The sequence below is a fragment of the Sus scrofa genome, chromosome 2 (assembly GCF_000003025.6).
Source record: "Sus scrofa isolate TJ Tabasco breed Duroc chromosome 2, Sscrofa11.1, whole genome shotgun sequence".
Classification (NCBI taxonomy): domain Eukaryota; kingdom Metazoa; phylum Chordata; class Mammalia; order Artiodactyla; family Suidae; genus Sus; species Sus scrofa.
The window spans coordinates 132,199,050-132,214,281 of record NC_010444.4 but is presented as its reverse complement, the minus strand read 5'-3'; the positions used below and the strand labels follow the sequence as shown (position 1 = coordinate 132,214,281).

Genomic DNA, 15,232 nt, shown 5'->3' with positions numbered 1-15,232 from the left:
AAAGTCTGTCAATTGCTTAACTTCACATACTGGGTACTTCCTATGGTGAAGACTGAAAAACATGCAGTGAGGTGCATACTTTCCAAATTCCACCAAAACTGACCAGTGCTTTCACTCATCATCAATGATGACAGCTTCACAATAAAAATTGAGGGTAATTTTTTTTTTAATTAACTAACCAAATATATTCAGTCAATGTGCCAGCCAATATGGGGCAGTTCACAAAGCAGTTTTTACAAATTGAGGGAAATGACTAACGCCACTGTGCCAGAAGGTTGCTGGAACACAAAATCTGGAATAAAAAGCATTCAATGAAGGGATTAATAGGATTAACTGCACGACCCTCAAATTAAACATGTCATTTAACTGGCTTTGGAAAACGTACCTTGTTATGAGAATAGCTGCATCCACGGAAGCCATGTCCTCGCCCCAGCTGGTTGACATCTCTAAATGTATATCATTCTTTTTGCCAAACTCCTCATGTTGCCACTTACAAAAACTCTCTAACATTTTCTCTCCATGATGCCCAATATATAGATCTGCCTGCAAAAGAAGGTATTTCACTTCAAGGCAAATTATTCTCAGATACACAGAAAACTGAAAACGAAGGGAACTTCTTGAATTACTAAAGCAGACTGCTGACCACAGGATTAATGAGAATCTGGAAGATACGCAGGATTAATTTTGCCTGAGCTAAAGGATCTTAAAAACTCTGTGAAGGTACCATAATTACAAAATACTATTATAAAATAATAGTATTCTGAAAAAGGAGAAAGGTGCAATGGAATATTAAGAATGTGGAATGTGGGAATTCCATTGTGGCTCAGTGGTAACGAACCTGACTAGTATCCATGAGGATGCAGGTTCGATCTCTGGCCCTGCTCAGTGGGTTAAGGATCCAGTGTTACCGTGAGCTGTGGCGTAGTTCACAAATGCGGCTGGGATCCCACATTGCTGTGGTGTAGGTCAGCAGCTATAGCTTCGATTAGACCCCTAGCCTGAAAACTTCCATATGCCACAGGTGTGGCCCTAAAAATACAAAAAAAAAAAAATCGAACTTTTAGATTTAGAAAACTCATTAGTTCTACAATTTAAGAACAAAGGTTCTCCAAAGGGCCAAATACACAGTTTGCAGAATAGTCTAAGTTTTAATTGAATTACAGATAAAGCACACATTTAAAGATGAAAATAAAACCCATTAAAAATGAATTCTTAAAATTGTATTTTGGGACTTCCTGTCTGGCTCAGCCGTTAACAAGCCCAACTAGCATCCATGAGGATGTGGGTTTGATCCTGGCCTGGCTCAGTGGGTGAAAGATCCAGCATTGCCATGAGCTGTGGTGTAGGCCAGCGGATACAGCTCTGATTAGACCCCTGGCCTGGGAACCTCCATATGCTGTGGGTATGGGCCTAAAAAGACAAAAAGACCAAAAAAAAAAAAAAAATACATTTTGCAAAGTTAAAGTTTGTTGTCAGAATCCTTGCGAACTAAGGACATTCCATTTTTGGAATACAATTTAGGTATTAACTAAAACTAAAGGCCAGTTTTACATATACTTTAAATGACTCAGTGGATATTTCTGGATTTTTAAGTCAATAAAAACTAAATCACTAGCATTACCTTTATTTAAAAGTACCTGAACACAACTTCTCACCCACATAACTGAACAAAAAACTCAAAGACTTTCTTACTGGAGTTTCATGGAGCAGAATAAGCTTTATCACACGAAGATTGACCTGCACACCAAGACTCTTGTGTTGGAAAAGGTTAAAAACCTAAAAACAAATAAAAATAAAAATCCTAAAATAAAACTGAAAAACATCTGAATTTTTCTTAAAGCCCAGACATGGGAGACATCTCAATTTATTTGAGCAATTTTATATATGTTTAAATTACTTATTTCTAAATTAGCTTAATAAGCAATAATAACCAATTCATTTTTAGATACCAAGAAATTTAGACCTAGCATTCTGATTACTTAGTGCAGTCTCGATAGTCTAGGCATTTCAATGTGATGCAGAGGAGGCTTTTCATGATACTGAAGAGAAGAATTTTAGTAACTAAATCCCAGAAGTTTTCTTAAGACCACAAAGGGCCAGTGTCCTCCTTTCTTCTGAAAAAGGATCCAGAAAATGTTGTCTGCTTTATGCCACCTCCCAATTTACTCCTTGGAGTTTTTTCTCTCCCCAGACTGACTGCCAAATAGGAGCTGGGTTTTCAAAGCTCCTCCTTTCAATGCTGCCCATGAAGACAAGGCCATTGTTGCTTCATGGTTTCAGAGCATCACTTTAACTGGTTTTCCCAAAACAAGGTATGTGGAGTAACGCTGGAAAGCAACACAAATTTTTCAAATGGTACCTTGATGATTTTTTTGTAAAAATTTAGTGTTTATTTAAATTATAATAGAAAATATAAAACTGGCACACCAAACCCACGCTTTCAGAGAGAGTACTACTTAGAAGAGACTGAAATAGCTAGACTAGGTTAGTCTACCCTACACAATATGCGGGGGGAGTGGTCAGAAGTAGCTGAACCCAGAGAGCAATGACTGAAGCATGAGAAAATCTGTCCAATGAAAAACACAAGTCAAAATAATAGCTAAAAAAATAATAATTTTAGGAGTTCCCATCATGGCACAGCGGAAATGAATCCGACTAGGAACCATGAGGTTGCGGGTTTGATCCCTGGCCTCGCTCAGTGGGTTAAGGATCCGGCGTTGCCATAAGCTGTGGTGTAGGTCACAGACTCAGCTCAGATCTGGCATTGCTGTGGCTCTGGCGTAGGTCAGCAGCTGTAGCTCGATTAGACCCCTGGCCTGGGAACCTCCATATGCCACAGGTGTGGCCCTAAAAGGACAAAAGACAAAGAAAAAAAGTAATTTTCTAAAACATGATATAGTTATCCTTAAATTAGTAGTTCTTATTCTGCCTTATACGGCAACTGGAATCATAAATGGACACTTGGCTTTGGCTTTCATTTTTTTTATTGTCTGCTAAGAACCACTCTTCATCACAACCTTCTAATTATGGCCTAAACAAGGTTAACCCAATAGAGCACGCAGTTAATTCAAAGGATTCCTATGGCCATAAGCACCCATAAAATCCGAGGTATAAATTCTACTTCTACAGTGCAGAAGCTATCAAACAATCTTAGCTACATGTGATTCAGCTAATAGCTGTTAGGAACTGGGTTTTACTCATCAACTAGTATTCTGACATGCAAATTTACATACCTACATAAGAGCTCAGTGGATTACCAACCTCTATTTTTTTTCCATCTCATAATCTATAATAGTACTTTGGGGGGAGCCATGCATTTTAACAAACATAACATTTCTGCTATTTCAATAAACAGCCTTTTAACAACAAGAAGGAAAGAAAGACAGAAAAAAAAGAGATAAAAGAATAACAGAAACTGTTTTGCCACATCAAATTATCTAACAATACGGATTTATTTTTACTAGAAGATGTGCATTATTATTCTGATAACTCGAGATGGTTCTATTTTGCATACCTAAAATATATTTTTACTGGTGTCAATAAAAGAAAGGAATAATAATGAGTTAATTTTTAAAGAACTTCATTATACTCACACATTTCTTCCTTAGAGTTTTCTTGAAAAAATTCCAAGCGCACTTTAAAGTTTGCCTACCATATTTAAGATGGTTAGAATGAATCTCCTGGCTGCATCTGCTCCATGATAGGAAACCATTGCTGGGTCTGCAACCACTACAGTCTCTATGTTGTATTCTTGAGGTAATTTGTATGAATATCGTTTCCTTCTTCCACTTTCAGTTATTTTTTTAGATCTAGGTCTTCCTTTATCTGCAACAGAGAAATGAATTTTCAAATGTGCCTCCATCTTGGCAAAGCAAATACAAAATTTCCATTTCTTCAATAATTGAAAGCAAAGTTTATACTAACATGTGCTGATGATACGATGGGAAGCAAAATCAAATTCCCTGCACAAAAGGAATCTAAATAAGCATTTGGCTTTGGAGTATGACTTGGAATCGGACAGGCTAGACCTCAACCATGTGTTAACTCTGCCACTTGGGAACATAATATCACTCAGCCAGCCTTGGCTTCCTCACCTTTAAAATGAATAATGGTATCGCCTGCTTTCTAGAGTTGTAGATGGATTGTTAAAAGGTCACATTAGCAAAATTTTTAGCACAGAGATTCATACAACTAAAATAACTCCATGAATACAATACATCATGATTTTCGTTGTGAAACCAGCAGCAAGGTAAAGGTCTGCTTCCAAGAAATGCCTAGAACGACCGTCCCATACATCCTAACGTCAGGCAGGTGCCCCTAATTACTCAAACTATGCATGGGTTACAAAAGAATTGGTTCAGCCTTCCATCAGGATCATAGAGAAGTTATGACCTCAGGGCAGTAGATTGCTCAAACAAAGCGAAATAAAAGCAGGAACTACAAATAAACATATTTATAAATTTAACTGCATAAAAACGTAACATTTCTGTTTATGAAAATATGCCACAATCAAGAGGACAGGAAGGCAGTCAAGTGGGAGCAGACATTTACAATATGTTTTCATAATAAATAGCTACTCTAAATCAAATCCCCAAGTGAAAAATTGGCAGTCAATCTGAACAACCCTTTCTCACAAAAAGGAGATCAAAATGGCTAATTAGCATATGAAAAAGGGGCTCAATCTCATTAGTCTTCAGGGAAATGCAAATTAAACTGAAACAAGTTCAATTAATTAAAACCCCTAGAAAGGCTAAAATAGAGAGATGATTACATAAGTGCTGGCAAGAACGTGAGGACAACTGGAAGGCCTATACGCGTAGAAGCTGGGAGCTTAAACTAGAATAAACACTTTGGAAAATTGGTTGATGGTATCCACTAAAGTAGAACAACTGCACACTCAATGATCAACAAAGTAACTCATCAAAAATGCATGTGAATCACATGTAAAAATTAATCATAGCAGCACTACTCTTAAAAGTTTAACTGGCCATCAGCAGTATAATGGATAAAGAATCTTTGGCCCATTTATAAAATGGAACGCAATACAGCATTGAAAATGAACCAACTACCTCAATGAGTGAAAAATGGATGAGCCTCACAAACACACTGCCGAGCAAAACAAGCCAGTTAAAAAAGAGTAGGTGGTGGATGAAACATGAAAAACTGGGAAGACAAGATGTTAAAAGAAGAGCGACCATCTTAGAGTAAGAGAAATGAGTGTGGAAGGGCAGGCACGAGAGGCACATCTATGGTGGTGATATTTTCTATATTCTGATCTGAGTGGTAACTACATAGTTATGTTCATTTGGGGAAAATGCAGCAGTTGGGCACATAATTTGTGCAACTTTCCATATGCATGTAGGGTATTAGTAATGCATTTAGGATTTTAACAGCTTTATTGAGGTTAATTACAGGCCATAACATGTGTCACATCTAAGTGTATAATTCAATTACTTTTAACAAATTTCTACAGTTGTACAACCATCTCCACAATGCATTGTTAAATCAGTTATCTGCTATTCCTCTCCTTGCCATTTACCAAAATTTTGTTGATGTCACAAATTGCTATCACTATTGTCCTAAATTTGTACTTGTTGGCTGATATCTTTAACTATTTTTAACTATTTTACTGGCGTCTCCAGTAATAAAAATGTGCTTAGCAGAATCCCATGGATATAAACATGTGTCCAATTAGTCATGATTTTGTGGACGTCTCTAACTTTGGGTTGAATCTGAAGGTATGTATTCTCATAGTTCTAGTCTATTAAATTGGTTTCTGATAAATTCCTTTTCTTGAGTCTTGTTCCAGGTACTTTGACTTTGGCTTGTCAATTCAACTCAATTCTATTTTAATAACTACCTATTCCACCTTACTTGTCCTCTAATGGAATTCCATGATGCCAGGATTCGTTTATCTCTTGAATTCTTGAACTACTGAGTCCCTTTTCTTACCAACTTCTAGCCCCAAATGAATTAGCTCTGACCTCTAACCTGAACGAGATCCCACCATGATTGCTGGAAACTTCATTGTCTCAGATATCTCCATAAATCCCAGATTTTCATCTTTCTCACAGAGCCACTGACTAAAAATGTATTTAGCAAGTGAAGTTTTATCCAAGTATCAAGTAGAGTCAGTTAACTAAGTTAACTAACATATTATGAAAATTAAAAAAAAACTCATTTAATGAAAATAAGCATTCTATCACAAAGTAAGAAAATGCAAAAGGACAAAAACAACCATAGCCATCCCCAAAAGAATCACTTTAGTTAAAGGTAAACTTTATGATTCCATATTTAATATCAGCAGTTAATACCAAAGATCTTGATGAAGTACAACGTAAGAAATTGGTTTTATTATTATCTTGAGATCTACAACAGGAATGAATTTTATAATTTTTCTAACTGTAATTTCAACCCTATTTATGGTTATATATTAAATAGGGGACATTCCCACAAGTATATGAAAATCTCTTGTCAGGGTCAACACCTAATAAACATCACTGGGGAGGAAGATTGAGAGACAAACAGGTGGACAGATCTGTCAGCTCTCCTAGATGGATTTATCATTGACCCTCTATGTAAAAATCATGCAGTGTAGGAATAGAAAGGATGAGATGAGAGGAAACTATTAGAAAGGAGACATCATCCTCAATAACATTAGCCAGACTTGAAGAAAAAGGAAGCAGTTAGAACTACTCTTTGTCATTGCTGTTGTTGTTTGTTTTATGAGTGGGATAACTATGATCCAGTAGATAGGAGGGAGTATCAGCAGAAGATTTTGGGAGGCAACATAATGGGTCCAGCTGTAGATATATCAAGTCTCAGGTGCCCGAGAGAAATCTGGGTAGATGGCAGGTAAACACCTGACAGGCCAGGAGAGGCTGAAATGGCACTAGGGTTTGGAACTTAACAATGTGTAAGTGAAGCTGAACCCATGGATTTGGATTCTAAACCCCTGAAAAGCAAGCGGCATGAGGAGTAGAAAGAAGAGGAGGAAGTCCTGGGAAATGCTTACATTTAGGAGATGTACATCTGGAAGAAGACATGCCCACGGAGGAAACAGAGACAGAAGAAAAAGAGAGTTAATATGAGGTAGTTATAACACGTGGGGCTTTTCAACTATACCAAGAGTAATAAATTGGGTTTCCTGGTGGCTCAGAGGGTGAAGGATCCAGTGTCATTAGTGCTGGGCTCAGGTTGCTGCTATGGCGTGGATTCCATCTCTGGCCTAGGAACATCCCCATGCTGTGGGTGCAGCCAAAAAAAACAAAACCAACAACAACAAACAGAGTGATTAAATACACCATGTAAGGGAAAGAAGAAAAATTTGTTACCTTTATTGTCCCAGCTAATCATAGCTGTGTTCGCCCCAAACTGTCAGTGTGCTATATCCTTATCTGCATATTATACGTAAATAGACTCTTTGGAGCATTCCAGGTTTCTTAAGAATCTCAATTTCATGGTCGTATGATTCCATCATATAAGTTAGCCACTGTGTGTGAGGGTCATGCATACTGAAGTCATTTTTTTATTAAACTGCTTCCTTTGATGTCTTTATTGTCGACATCAACCATGCTGAGCTCATTCTTCATCTCCTCAATCTTGAGACCATTTTCTACCCATATGCATGTTGTAAAAACAAAGAGAGTAGGTAGGGTTCATACTACACACTTCCCATTCATGAAGAAGTGGTTAAATGTGGCTTCACCAGGGCTCAACATGTGCTCCCCATAAGACTCCACACACTGACAATAATCTCCACAACAGTGACGGAGGGAACCTGGAAACGATTTCAGGAGTGCTCAGCCTAAGTTATCTTTAAGAACAGAGATGATCTCTGTATCTTGCCCAATAGACCCGGCTTCTGCAATATGAATCCCATTCTTGTTCACACAGAGTTCTACACATACTCACAAGTTTATACAAAATGTTAGGGAATATATATTGCATGATACTGTCAACTTGCCTGCTTACAATCTTCAAAGACCACATTCTGCCTTCCAGATAAAGTCCTTACTACCAGGGTACCCAAGTCCCCTCATGATCTCATCCGTGACTACTTTTCCAAGCTTGGATTGCGAGTCCACACTGCAGACACTGGCTTCAGCTCCCCTAGTTGATGCTTTCTCCTGCCTTTATACTTTTGTATGTATTGCTCCTTCTGCCTGAAATGCTCTTGCCCCGTTTAACCACACTCACTAAATGTCCACATGTTTTTCATTTTCATACAGTATAATTTTGATAACAGCCCTGAGATTGGAGTACCACTCTACTCATTTCGTATATTGTAAATGGAGCTTTGGAGAGATCAAAGAGGTTTGCCAAAGTGACACAAGTAGGAAGGGGAAGCATGAGAATGTGAATACAGGCAGTCACACCCTAAAGCCCATTTTCTTAATCTGCACACTCTGTTCCCCTTCCTCCCTATGGTCTGGTTAAGTTTTACTTGATCCTTGCAGCTCAACATCTCAATATCAGAAGCTTAGGGTCTTGCATATTTAGTGTGTCATAGCTCTTATCAAACCATATTACAATTACTCACTAGTCTAAAATAATACATCGGTCACCTCTTGAGAATAAGAGCTGTGTCATTCAGCTCTATATCCTTGTAAGATGACGGTCTTGTTTATATTGCAAATAAAGAAGGTTTAAACATTCAAGGGAAGTGAAGCAGCATATCTAGAATGAGACCCAGGGCCTCTGACTCTCAACATCATATGCCTTTGTTGCCTCTATATTATCTTTTACCAAAGGAACACAACAAAGGCATCCTCAACTATGACGGTGTCTTTTTAGAAAAAAATATTTATGTAATCAATGCCTATAAACACAATACACTTAATACACTGAAATAAGGCAAAGACCGCATTGAATACAAGTAAACTTAGCCACTGTGCAAAGGCAAATACTGCAACATCACCCAAATCTGAATCTAACATGTTAATACATTAGCTTATGATAAGAAGGAACAAACTTTAATTAGAGATACCAGTATAAGAACTGAGTATTTCATTTCATGGATTGCTAATTTTAAAATGTTTTTTAAACTTCTATAGCCTTCCAAAGCAACAAAAATAGCCAAGTTCAATAAAGCACTCAATTAAAGGTAGCTAGGCGCTCCTTGCATGCCAGTGCTTAATGCACACAGGTCAATTAGCATATTACAATCACGCCTTCAAAAAAATTAGAAACTTTATGAACAATATCTGCCAAACATGACTGTGTATTTATGCTTTACCGACCTATCAAAATTAAGGATTTTCTGCAGCCCTTTCCTCTGTGCATAATGGCACACAAACCCTGACTGCCGTCGTCCGTGTACCTGAGTAATCAGAACAGCTGGAACTTACTATGATTTGAAAGTTGAACAGTAGATTTTCAGTATACTCACACAAGGCAATCTCCTTAAACAGACTAAATCCAACTTGTTGCTGCGATCGTTTCATGATATAAAAACTTTAATTTTGCTTGTTTGTACTATGACTTTTGTTTAGCTGTATTTTACCTCCTTTGTGTCTACAGTTCTTAGAATAGAGAAGAAGGATGTGACTGATTTAAATTGACATGATCATGTACGTGGAGTAATGTGACATAGAGACAGATTCACTTAACTACTTTTGAAGATGATTTCCATACAGACAGATATCATGAGCTTTCACAAAAGCAAACAGAAATCACAGGTTACTTCGAGATATATATCTCTAAACAGAAACATACTGAAATTCTTTCTCAATCTGAGCATCCTAGACAATTGACATGAACATGCTAGGGCCCCTGCAAGTGTTCCTTATTATCACAATTTATATACCTAAACCAGACTTGAATGCCATAACCAATTTTAGAATTGCTATCTTGGCACTGACTACAGTGACACGTAATTTTAAATCTCCAAGTCAAATTTTAAGTCTTAACACCAAAAATTCAATAAATTCATATTTCCTCGGATTCTAAATGGAAATATTTCTCCTATCAGTGAATAGTCACTGAAATGTCTGGGAAACCGCTGAATGCTGGCTATGACTTTCAGGTCCTACTTATGTAACAGAAATCATTCATTTTCCTTACTGTTCTTGCTAATGCCACAGATCTCTGCCAGAGGAAGTGAGGAAGTGTACAAACAGTCACTCCATTTTATTTCTGTGAAAAATTGGCAGAGAAACAGAGACTAGGATTTGATGGTCTGGAATGTTTATGAGCCTCTGCAACTTGCAGATTTAAGGTATTGTGGTACTGAGAATAAAATTCAAAGAAGTAAATCTTGAGTCTTCTTCCTACTCCTCTGCTAATTTTAACCTTCGAGATGATTTTTACTTGAGTCAAATTTTTTAAAAAAGAAACAGAAAGAAGCAGAAGATACTTCCAGTTAAAGTAAAGAGATACCTAGGATGTTCTCATAGAGGTGGACTGAAATAAGACCATGAGCTCACAGGATTCAGTTTCAGGGGATATGGAATTCTCTATGTCATTTCTATTCCAGTGAGGTGAACAGAATCCCCTAAGGAACACTTCACAATTCAAGAGAGTTAGCAAGCATGTAATATATTAATATCTGAAGTCCTTTTGAGTTTCTATATATATATTTTTTGGTCTTTTTTTTTTTTTGGTCTTTTTAGGGCTTCACTCACGGCATGTGGAGATTCCCAGGCTAGGGGTCTAATCAATAGGAGCTGTTGCCACCAGCCTATGCCAGAGCCACAGCAACACCAGATCCGAGCTGCCTCTGTGACCTACACCACAGCTCAGGGCAACACCGGATCCTTAACCCACTGAGTAGGGCCAGGGATCGAACCCGCAACCTCATGATTCCTAGTCAGATTCGTTTTCTGCTGTGCCATGACGGGAACTCCCTTGAGGTTCTGTTTTTTGATATTAAAATGCACTACTTCACAGAAAACTGAAAGAGAAGTCTAAAAAAAAATGTAACTGTCATTAACCAAGAGAGATTCCACATTCAAAAAGATAAAGCTGGTGGACAGAGGGACAGAAAGAAAGACGAGAAGGGAGGAAGGGAGAATGTTTTAAAGGATTCATCTCACATTGCATATGTAGTTAAATCCTTTCAAAAGGCATTACCTGAAATGATACCACAGTAATGACTGTGAGAAGCTGACTTCTCTGTGACTTTTTCCTCCATGGACCTTTTCTGCCTATATACACGGTGTGGGTGACCCGTTATGGCCATTGTATCATTGAGTGGTTCAATAAATATGAAGTCCTCATTGAGCTGTATAAATCCCATCTGGAATATATAACACAGAAAGATATGTATGAAATACCATTCAAATAAGTTACTTCCTAGGTTCTCCCACTCACGCACACTCTGCTTTCATATATTGCATACATTTTTCTAGTGAAGCTATTTTAACAATCCCACTACTAAGGGAGCTCTCGTCCCATTTTATTACTTCATCTTTATGTACTTTATTGCCCTAGCATAAACTTCATTTAGTTAGTCTTAGCCTGTGTGGGTGGGAGGCTAGATGCCAGCAACAGATGCACAGTAAAAACTCTGGCATGTTAAAGACTCACTTTGGGAGACCCATGGGGTCCCTCACATGAACAGCACGTACAGAAGAGCAAGAGTTTTTAATTGCATGCACCACACCGTCCAACGTTTTGACAGTCGTTATTTAATAAAGTAATTCGTGTAACATATCACAGTAAATGTAGGATACATAGCATAAAGTTATTATAGAAAATATTCTTAAGTCCTCTGCAAAACATTTTTTAAAACCTTTGAACAATAAGTCACAGGGAGAAAAACGAAGCATCACTTACACAAACACGCTGAATTGCAGACAAGGCTGCAATTTTTAAGTTAGCCAGTTATAGAAAGATGGTTAAAAACTGTAAAATATGGTTATGACCAACAGAAAGAACTTATTAAGTAGTAGGTATTCTTTTCTTATCTTGAAGCTAAGCCTAGTCATTTCGTCCCTTCCTTTTTGTGGAATATACATTTGCATTATAACTAGGAAAATATTTTTTATGGAAGGATATATGACTTGATCTTTTAAATTTTCATTATTTTCCCCTACTATAATATATATAACTTGATTATTTTTACTGTTAACTCTTTGGTAATGATTTTTGAGGAACTAATCCCCTAGAGCCTGCAGTAGTCACACCCAATATGCTAATATCAAAATTTAAAAATACTATTTTGCATTAACAAAATGAAAATTAAGTAGAGTTCAGTAAGATTCACAAATAATTAGCATAGCAATATAATTATTTCTTCAGATACAGTAACTCGCTCAAACTGAGTATTTTTTTAAAATCTACACTAAAAAAATATCTTTTCCCTACAAGTACAGAGGAGGTGCTTTTTTTTGCTTTTCAGGGCCGAACCTTCAAATATGAAAGTTCCCAAACTAGGGGTCTAATTAGAGCTTCAGCTGCCAGCCTAAGCCACAGCCAGAGCAACACAGATCCGAGCTGTGTCTGTGACCTACAGCACAGCTCAGGGAAACACCAGATCCCTAACCCACTTAGCAAGGCCAGGGATTGAACCTGCACCCGCATGGATACTAGTCAGGTTTGTTACCGTTGAGCCATAATGGGAACTCCTAGAAGAGGTTTTTTGTTTTGTTTTGTTTGAATTACTAAAGTGTACTGCATCTTCTATATGGGAAGACCAGGTGATTGCAAACATTTTATTCTATACAGAATTGGTATTAAGAATAAATCTAAAAATCCTCATCAATTTCATTTTATTGAAGTTTTTACTTCACTAATAAAATTCTCAAGTACTAAAATAGCACTTCCACCACCTCCGTTTGTTTCTTTCCACTCCTTTTCTCTCTCTCTCTCTCCCTTTCTTTTTCACCCACACACACACAAAAACACACCATTGGTCAGTGGGGATGATGCAAAAAAAAGATTTATTCTAATGATGCTTTTAAAATATCAAGCTGTTTTTGTGTAATTCTAATATGACTTCCAATGAGTTATTTTGTTTTCCATACATGTTTTCATTCTCTTAAATATGAAAGCAGCTTAAATTTTAAAGTAATTACATGAATCCCCAAATTTTTAGCTAGAGCCTGATTTGATGGGAATAAAAGAGAATATCAAATGTTTAGATATTTTTAAATTAATCACTAAAGATATAATACATCTTTAATTATTAAAGATGTATCATTATTTCATGGATGGAGTAAAGGAGAATTGAGGATAAGTGAGTATTATTTGTCATTGGTCCAGACTGTGAAACTATGATATGTTTCTCTTGTGTTATTTATGAGTTTGTTTCTGAGGTTCAGTAGCATTCAGGGCCTCTGATAAAACCAAATGTGACTGATGATTAAAATATTACTTGTTATGATGCCCAGTTTCCCTGAACCAAAAATTTGCAATCTGATATATTCTTTGAATAGGTTATAAGCATGGTAAGATTTGTAACAATAAGCCCTATAAAATTTAATTGCATACTATCATATAAAATTTAATGACCTCAAGAACAGATTATCTGGATTTAAGATTATTTGGGTTCATAAACCACTACTAGCAAGTAACTGTGAGAAAGCTGTGGCACCTTTACACAACACGTACACAAGGTTGTTTGGAAGATTTTCTAAAAGCGTTGTTTCTTTTAAGCTTGCGAAATGCTCCTATCACAGAATCTGATAATGAGTAAACCGTTTGATAAATGCTCATCATAATTTTTATTTTATTAACAAGGATAACATAATAAATAATAGCAGCCAAACATTTGAAAGTGGAATTATAAGCTCAGAGAACCCCAAGAATTAAAATTTATCCATCTCTGTATCTCCATTTTGGCATATTAAATGCTGTCTGAGATAAATGTGGGTGTTTTAGTTCTGATTTGGAAACTTCTTCGTGACACAGACCTCTGTTGTGTTAGGATAGTATCTATACACATTTTTAAAAACAGGAAGGCCAGTTTTAAAAAGGAAAGAAATGTTGAAATAATTATAGATGATGACTCATTCATTCAATACATATTTACTGTGTGACCACCGTGCTCCAGACTCAGTTCACTCCAGGGCATAATTTAGCATCAGGGTTCAGGCTCCCTTCAGGGAAAGTTTTTCTACCTGAGACCAGGACAATATCGTGTAGCACAGGCAGTGCATTAGCTTGAGTGGGTATCTTTCAGGCAGAACTGCAGGATATTTTGAGGTTTTTCTGGGTCCCTACAAAGTGCTCACTTATTCCAACAAAATGGATTGTTTTCTCTGTGCTGTGAATTTACAAGCCATGTTGTTGAACTCAAATCCATATTCACTTCTCTTTACAAGGGCGCCTATGCTTGACAGTCCACACCAGGCAGCACTCACTTCTGTACAAATACTGTCCTTTCAATTTCAAAAGGAAAGAAAACTAATTAGTGGTGAATGAACATAGCACAGTACATTCTCTAAAATAAATGCAAACTGCATAAGCAATTTCTCCACTCTTTGCCCTTTTTAGATTTTGCAAAATGTCTGAACACTTTCGAGACATTTCATGCAAACATTTGGAAACAAAAGTAATTTAAAAGTTTTCCCTATCTTGTTTCTGTCACCACGTGCATTTTCTCATATGGTGGCATCTACTAGGTTGTCACTGAATGTTATTCTTTGACTTGGCAATTTAGCACACATTTCCATATTGTGCAAATACCACTGCTTATAGGAAAAAAGTTCTTAATGGTTCTGATTTTTTTTTTCTTTTTCTTTTTTTTTTTTTTTTTTTTTTTTTTTTTTTTTTTTTTTTTTGCTTTTTAGGGCTGCAACAGTGGCATGTGGAAGTTCCCAGGCTAGCGGTCTAATCAGAGCTGTAACCACCACCTACACCACAGCCACAGCCATGCCAGCTCTGAGCTGCATCTGCAACCTACAACCACAGCTCACACCAACGTCGGATCCTTAACCCACTGAGAGAGGCCAGGGATCCAACCTGTGTCCTCATGGGTACTAGTTAGATTCTTTTCTGCTGAGCCACAATGGGAACTCCTGATGCTTCACTTTCTATTTAGATGCCTCTGTGCTTTTTAAACAACAAACACTGGGAGTTCCCGTCGTGGCGCAGTGGTTAACGAATCCGACTAGGAACCATGAGGTTGCGGGTTCAGTCCCTGCCCTTGCTCAGTGGGTTAACCATCCGGCATTGCCATGAGCTGTGGTGTAGGTTGCAGACGCGGCTCGGATCCAGCGTTGCTGTGGCTCTGGCATAGGCCAGTGGCTGCAGCTCCGATTCGACCCCTAGCCTGGGAACCTCCATA

General features: G+C 37.4%; 1 protein-coding gene across 1 annotated transcript in view; it reads right to left on the bottom strand.

Moving 5' to 3' along the window:
* ADAMTS19 (ADAM metallopeptidase with thrombospondin type 1 motif 19) overlaps positions 1-15,232 on the bottom strand; it is a 267,851-nt gene that overhangs the window by 198,835 nt on the left and 53,784 nt on the right. The window contains 4 exon segments of the mRNA XM_021084737.1: positions 386-543; positions 1,693-1,776; positions 3,653-3,825; positions 11,074-11,239. Of these exon segments, the coding sequence (XP_020940396.1) occupies positions 386-543; positions 1,693-1,776; positions 3,653-3,825; positions 11,074-11,239 (581 nt within the window).